At 42.6% G+C, this 8,202-nt stretch overlaps 1 protein-coding gene across 1 annotated transcript in view; it reads right to left on the reverse strand.

Moving 5' to 3' along the window:
- ARFGEF3 (ARFGEF family member 3) overlaps positions 1–5,022 on the reverse strand; it is a 91,593-nt gene extending 86,571 nt beyond the window's left edge. The window contains exons 1-2 of the mRNA XM_044423767.1: positions 4,904–5,022; positions 1,579–1,630 (exon numbers count right to left, since the gene is read on the reverse strand). Of these exons, the coding sequence (XP_044279702.1) occupies positions 1,579–1,630; positions 4,904–4,988 (137 nt within the window). The 5' untranslated portion in view covers positions 4,989–5,022. The remainder of the gene's footprint in view (positions 1–1,578; positions 1,631–4,903) is intronic.
- Between the last annotated feature and the right edge of the window lie 3,180 nt (positions 5,023–8,202).

The following is an 8,202-nucleotide window of genomic DNA, read 5'->3' on the forward strand; positions in this document are numbered from 1 at the left end:
GGAAGGAAGGAAGGAAGGAAGGAAGGAAGGAAGGAAGGAAGGAAGGAAAGACACTCTAAATACATGAGCAATGAGATTGTTCCAACACCAGTTCTGTTGCGAAGTAGATCAGCATTATAAAGACATGCATATCAATACAGAAGGAGCTCATAAGTCTTCACCAAACAAATGGAGATTCAACAAATAGGGAGAATGGAGACCAGTCCCCTGCTATTCTCCTCCCCTCTTTCCCTGCTCACTGCAATCAGATGCACACCCAGGCCACAAACCCTGGGACACTGAGATGCAACAGTGCTCTGTGTCAGCTCTGTTAGTTTTATTCCACGGTCTGCAGAAGCTTCTGCCTTGCCTTTGCCTAATGAAGACTTCAATAGTTCCCAAAGTATGACACATCCCTACCTAGGCAGGAATGGGAGGCTTAAGCTGTTCCCCAACTCACTGCAATCGCTTTCTCAACTGGGGACCAAAAGCAAGTCCCCTACTGCAAACAGTACAATACATGACTCATTCGTCATTTTCTCAGGCTTGACCTTTTCCTTGCTGAGCTTTTAGCTCTCTATCCATGCTCGTTTCCCCTTCCTTACATATATTGTGGCCTTTAGAATATATGATACGCCTTTGTTCCGGGGTCTTTTGTGGGCTTCCTTGTCAATAATCATAATGTACCAGTTGCAGGTACTATATCAACAAACAATAATAATGTGAATTAACACTGGTGATTCAATAGGGATACTTTTCCGATTTTTTCAATAGCTCTTTCTTCCCCTGGCAGAACAGTGGCAGGGGCCACAGCTCAGAGGTAGAGCAAATGCATTGCACACTGGCATCTCTAAGTAAAAGCATCAGGTAGCAGGTTAGGGGAAAGGCCTCCTGTCTGCCTAAGACCCTGGAGAACCACTGCCAGTCAAAGTCCCCAGCATTGGCCTACACAGACACATAGTCTGACACGTATAAGGCTTCCTATGTTCCTATACTTTCAACACATGTGGCTCTTATGCTATATGTTAATGGTGCAATCCTAATACTAAAATACTTCATTTTCTATCGTCCTATAATTAGGACAACAGGGAGAAGCAGATCAGTACTATGGGAAGGGACAGCTCTTTGATGGGTTCCGTTTACAGCTCCTTAAAGAAGGCTGCATGGTGTCACCTGCTGTTCATTGTCCCATCAAAGACCCATGGTTAGTGGGCACTTTGTCAGTGTACCATCATTATCATTAAGCCACAGGAGGTATAACTTCAGTGAAAATAAACTCTTGTCACTAAGAGCTCAGGCAGTAACTGGGCATGGTGGGCAAAACCAACCATCAATATATCTCCCATCGTATTTTCAAGCAAGATATACAACAAAGCTTTCTTGGGTACCTGGGCACCTGTAAATCCATAACAACAGTTAGAAAGGGACAAATATTATTCACTGAACAGTCTGCTTGCTTGCAACATGTCTAGAACCTTTTGCTTATATACCAAGCAGAGTCCAGCTGGACTCTGGTTTCAACAGCAAGCAAGTCTTAAATATATGAGCAATTTCATATTCTTCTCTCACATCGGAAACAAGACAATATGCATTTCCTACCTTAGTTGATACGGCGGGATCTTGGTAACAGTCTCTGGGGATTCTAAAGTTTCTGTTCAGAAAAAGGAAAAGAATAATTGTTGAGGGTAATCGGATGTATTGCACTGCCATAGTTTGGAAATACTGGCCTCCAAAAATTTCTAACCACTGCACCAAGGACAGCAACAGGATTTATCTTGGTTTTTTGCCCCTGAAGCTAGGCCTTTTCAAAATTATATATCCCTAAAATTTGGTAGTCTTTGGGTTGCAATTCTAAACATACTTTATCTAGGAAAAGGCCCCAAGGGAAAGCAAACTTACTCTGCTACACTGCGGGAAGAATAAGCACTTTGTGCCAGCTGAACTAATCTTTCAAATCATTTTGCTTTTCTTTCTATAGTCTTGGTCCACTTCTTCTGACCCAAAGGTGGACATGGTTGTCCATTAGAGTTGGAAATGAATGCAGTGAATGCAAAATACAAAATGAATGTGAAGGGTACGGTCAGCACCGGTCACTTTTACTGATAAGTTTTTTTTAAATGACTTCAGTCATGGCTTTCAAAGGAAATCTAGAAAGAAGCAAATGCAAGTTCTACCCAGCCATTTAACTGCCCACATGAGAAGGAGACTGTGCCCACAAAATCAGCATAAATGGTTATGAAAGCCAGTGTGGTGTAGTGGTTAGGAGTGCAGGACCGGGATGCAGGTAATCTGGGTTCTAGTCCCTGCTCAGCCGTGGAGCCAACTGGGTGACTTTGGGCCAGTGGCAGAATCTCAGCCCAACCTAACTCACAGGATTGTTGTGGTGGAAAGACTGAGAGCAGCAGCAGAAGAATGATGTAAGCTGCTTTGACCTCTTGAAAATAAAAAAGGCAGGATATAACTCTAATAAGTAAGTAGATAGATAGATGGATGCAGGATGAACCCATTCACTGATTTTATACATTAAAAGATGCTGTTCAGATGGTGTTGCTCATAGGAGGAAAATATAGTCCCCTCCATCACTTTCTGTATAAACCACTTATCTAACCAGTTTAACACAGGGCAGTATCTCATACAACACAACTGCTAACATATTTCACTAATACAAGGAACCTTTATTACAACACCAAAAGGATTAGCTGGATGCCTTGGAAAACCTTTTCCAGCTAGTGCAATTGGCATTGCACTGGAGATCTCTTACTCCAGCAGAAAGCAATTTATGTTAGCACTCCCACTGAATATTGCCCATGATCTATGCATTTTAAAGAGTCTTCAGAAACCTGACTAATAGCAATTGTTTTGCAGTGACACCATAAAGCCAGCAGGCTTGCCCACAACTGGACTGTCCTAGATGAAGAATTCCATTGTTTCAGGGCCACTGGGTAAGAGAAACATTAGAAATTATTTTGCATTTGTAACTTTTTTATTGGCATTGCCACAAGCCAAACTACACAGATGCCTTTTCTTCACACTAGCTAAGGGCCTGTTTTCTACAGTCATTAAAGGCAAGACTTATCTGCCTGAAGGCAAGCCATTTCCTAACTTCAGCAAGCATGACATCTATTCTCAAGTAAATGCTTGCTGATTGTTGTTATATTAAATAAATGCAATCAACCCAAGTTCTGGATCTTGGATCACATTTCCTTGGATTAAGGCATGACCTACCTTCAGTTAAATACTTTCATTACTAACTGATTTTGGCAGGTAGAGCTAAACATATGCTTACATTATTTGATGAAATGAATGGGATTTAAATATGCTTAACCTGGGCTAAATTATGCCCATTCACAGACTTCTAGCCTGTTTCTTCTGTGTAAACCTGAACAACAAAACAAAAATCACTACAGGGGTGCTTCCAGCCAGAGGACTCCTAGTACTACAAATTTAAGGCACTGTGCAACAATTGTGACTTTTATTCTTTAATATATTATCTGGAATAAAGAAAAGAGAGGAGTAATGATGGAAAAACATGGGAGGGTTGCAAGTGGAAGGCACCCTTGTTTGAAAACCCATAAAACTGTGCAAATGAGACAGGACAATGGTACCATAAACACCTCCTCTGAAAGCATCCGTGGACATAACAACCTGACACTTGGCTTGTACACTACTTCAGTACAAGCTCGTGCAAGGACACTTATTTAATTCAGAATAACATAAATCCAAGTACTTTGACTGTATAGCAAGGAACACACCAAAAGAAATACAAGGAATACTTTGCATTACTTGCAAACATTATTTGCAAAGATAGCAAGCAGTTCAAGCAGCATTGAGCCATCTGCACATATAAATGACCTGAAGCAACTGAGTCATGATTGAGGAAGACACCTGCTAGTAAAAAAGGGGGCAGGAGGGGGAAAAAACCGTTATATGGCACTCTTTGACTCTCTGCAATCACATGCTTTCCATATGGAAGGGTGAAGTAGTTAAAGCAATCTTTGTTTCCTGAATGGCAATTGTTGGGCTGGAGACAAGCCATCTAGTCTTTCTACTCAGCAACAGCCAAATCTTAATACAGCTGACCTCATTATGTCATTACCTTTTCCCAAAAATAAAATTATTTCTCACTGTTCTACTGTAGGTATAAATGGTACAGCTATACTGTAGCTATATAGTACAATTGTGTTAACAGCCTATCCTACTCAGGGTTAGTGTTTTCTGATGTGTAAACAATACAAATGTTGTGCATCATCTAAATAAAGATATTCATAAAAAGTATTAATCATAAATCAATAAAAGGACGCAGCAAAAGGTCAAATCCAAAACCTATTTTTTACTGTTAGGATTTTTTAAATCACATACACACAAGGTGTATCGCCTATTCTCCATAGGGTAAAATGAATCGTAAACAGCTCGTCTGATGTTGTACTTGTTTAACTGCAAAGGAAATTTTTGCAGTAGCATCCGTTATTAAGGTTAGAAGTCCGGCTCAAATCATATAGTGGCCAATATTTGCAGGGGAAGGGATAGGGGGCAGCTTTCAAAGACTGGTAATACATCTGGCAAAGAGTTCTCCTTCGTTGAGCTATCGGGAAGCTCAGGCTGAAGGCCAACAGATCGAAAGCCAGCGAAGGATGCATCAGAGACCCTTCTGGTCTTTCGTAAGAAAACATGCACAAACCAAAACAAAACAAAACCAGCACGGTGCTTTTACGCAGCAGGTTCCGTCGGTATGTGGCCAGGCACACGTTTCCTGGAAGAGATTAAGCATACGAATAATGCATCTGCGATCAGAAAGCCCCTTTCCACCCGGGTAGCGCGTAAGGCATCCATCACCATGCTCATCTAGCCACATGGGGAAACGAGGGCTAGCTGCCCGCTCTGGTACCAGGGAAAGGGTTTCCCCGTTGCTTGCTCACTTCCTTACCGCTGGCCCTGGTGCAGCTCTCCTTAATCGCCTTGTATTTGTTCCCCGACGCTTCCTTCTGCAGCTTCTTCAGGACTTCTTCCATCTTGTCCTTAAAAAAAAAAATATCTGCCCACGGCGATTTTGAATCAGCGGCCACCAGAAAGCGAAGGGCTGGGGGACACGGCCGGTTCGCAGCCCCTAAGTTGGGGCTGCGCGCAAAAGCATCCCTCGTCCTGGCCGCTGTTGATGAATCACGCTAACAGCTCCCTGCCTTGGCCACGTCACTCGGCGCTGCTCCCGCCTCCATCCAGCCTTGGGCCGGCCGAGCCTCGGCAGGAGGAGCGACTGCCCCCTGCGGCGGCGGCTCGGCCTTTACCGCCACAGCTCCACCAGCCGGAGGGAGGGGCTCCGGTGGGGTCGGCCGAAAAGGCCAGTTTGTGGATCCGGTTAACTTGCAGGAAACCTGGCAAGGCAATCCACTCTGGCCCCGGCGACGGGGAAACCGTAGCAGTGGAGGTACACACCAGCTAAGAGAAAAGCATACGGTCTGTTTTGGCCCGTTTTAAATCTGTATCTAGTGGCTACGTCTTTATTTTCCCCCTGCTCATTTTTACATTGCAGTAGCCACAGGTGCCTTGCTCCCTATCGCACCAACCTTCCTACGCAAGGATTCTGATTTGGATCGGGGCTCCGCACCTACTCTAAAGTAAAACCGGGCAAAATCACGTCACTGTTAGATACAGATGCAATGCCTCTCTCGGCCTACAACCAAATAAACTGGGATTCTGCCGCTAAGGGGCGGTGTCACTGTGTGGTGCCACTCCCATCCCACCATATTCAGCAAAACAATCTCTGAAACAATCTCTGAGGGCGGCCCAAGTATTGCATGAGCGGCAACCCGATATACGCTGATAAGCAAAAAAACCTCCTGAACTCAAGGGGACATACTTCTGGCTAGGCATGGATAGGACTGTGCACGTAGCCGCTAAAAGAACCAGCCATCCGTTGGAAAAAGGTATTTTCACGAAGGTCCCGTGTCTCTGATTCTTAAACACTTCTTGTTCACATCTGTAGGGCACACTATCTGCACACTACATACATACTGTACTCCACACACTCGTAGTTTTCACGATAACAGAATACACAATTCTGTTAACGCTATAGGCATGCATTCCCAACAGTCACCCTTAGCTTGGGACAATCCAGCATGACTGCCTGCAATTCGCAAATGCGATCTCCCAAGTATCAAATGATCAGAATTATTGGAGGAGTAATTTTATCATCATGGTAAGTAAATAGAGAGCAGTTTTCCATTAAGGTACTAATCCTGGTACAGCACAATTCTATATATGTTTACTCTAGTTGAGTTCAATGGAACTTACTTCCCACAATATGTGTTCTGAAACTTTAAAATGCTCCCAACCTGAGTTCATCACCACATCATGAGGGAATTAATTTCCTCAATTTATGTTGTATAAAATAAAGACATGTTTTTGTTCTGAAGCTACTACCAAATCAATTTCATAGGAGGATCAATAGGTACTACATAAGAAATCAAAAACAAGAATTGCTTGACAGATTGAATATTAAGTCTCAAAAGTAGTTGTGTTGTTTATTTGTGAGCTGCCCCAAGGCTTCGGCGAATGGGGCGACAGAAATTTTCTAAATAATTAAATATCAGTTTGGCTACATATTGCAAATACACCTTTCTCCTTTCCTCATTTTTCATCACAGCTTCCACCCACCATCCTAGTATTCATATCTTTTCTATTTTTATTTATCTTTGATGCATCTGCTCCTTAAATCATCTCTTTTCTGTAAGTCATTTAACTCCTTTCTGCATTAATTTTAGGTCATGTAGAAAGACTATTAGAAAAAAAATGTAGATCAATTCTATAAAGGAAGCCACAATCTTGAGCTTACCACAGCTGAGTAGGGCAGTCAAGGACAGGGCCTTGTGGAAGGCATTCATTAAAGGATGACAATTAAGTTGGAGATGATTTGACAGTGTGTAAAAAGGGCATAGCAAGCAACATCACTTCTCCCTACTTGGAAGGTGGAAAGGTTGAGGGGGAAAGTATAGCATGCAGTTCCAACCTAAGTGACAGCCAGTTTGGTGTAGTGGTTAAGGGTGCTGGATTGGGACTCAGGGTATCTAGGGCCAATCACAGATTGTAGCCTAATGTACCAATTTTAGATACTGTGGTTCCAGTCCCTGAAGGGCTTTATAGGCTAAAACCAGCATTGTGAGGATATAATGGAGAGGATGAGAACCTTGTAAGCTGCCTTGGGTTCCTTGCATGACAAAGAAAGGTGAAATATAAATATAAAGGAGGAGGAAGAGGTAGAAGAAGACAAAGTGAACTGCAGAGGTTTCCCTGTCCTGTCAGAGTATGAGAGACATAGCCAGACTAACCATGGGACAAGGAGGCTATATTTAGTTCCTGGTCCAGCATCTCAGAAGGCTTACTAGCTAGTCTAAATTCCTCACTGTCAGATAAAAGAAGAGCAAGACTGTGGCCCTTGTAGAACCTGACTCATTTCTGTGATTTTTTCTGATCATATTACTGCTATTTCATTTTTAGAATGCCTTATAGCTGAAACTCTCTGAGCAGTTAACAACGATTCATCAAAAACAATAGAACACAGTACAGATGCAATAAAACAGTCTCAAATCCAATACAAAATATAGCACAGAGAGCTGTTCTGTTAGAAATGAGCCTGCTATCACCTCTCAGGGAGTTCAGTTAATGGGTGAAGGAGGCACCTCTGTGATCAACATTTGATCATAGAGGTAACTTTACAGTGAAGACCTGTCTGCAGAAGGGCCATGCAGCTTCATTTTGACTCCTGCTGCCACTTTTTGGTCTATAAAAACAAAGATACCACAACTCTTATTACTGCACTGTAACCATTTAAAAATCTTGCAAATGTAAATGTGTGTGTGTTAGTGTTAGACTAGACACCATAGCTGATTATGGGTCACATCAGCACTACAAAGTAGTTCATGGTTGTTATACCTACATATCTGCTCCATCCATCAGAGGAATCCAAGGATACTGGATGAGATGCAGAGGTTCTTCTAGCTCTGTGGTCTAAATTTGGCAAAGAAAATTCTGAACATATAGAGGATTTGATGCAGAGTTGGTCATAATTAGGGTAAATAAATGGGATTTAACTTAGTCATGGCTAACTTAAGTCCCAATGTTTTCCATGAGTCTACTCTAAATGGGTACTCCTTGAAACAGTTATCCTTGGAGTTCCAGGTGACTTCTATGGTGAGGAGCACTTTCTTCCAGCTTTGGCTGATACAGCAA

Source organism: Varanus komodoensis, unplaced genomic scaffold, assembly GCF_004798865.1.
Source record: "Varanus komodoensis strain SLA01 unplaced genomic scaffold, ASM479886v1 scaffold1, whole genome shotgun sequence".
NCBI classification, from domain to species: domain Eukaryota; kingdom Metazoa; phylum Chordata; class Lepidosauria; order Squamata; family Varanidae; genus Varanus; species Varanus komodoensis.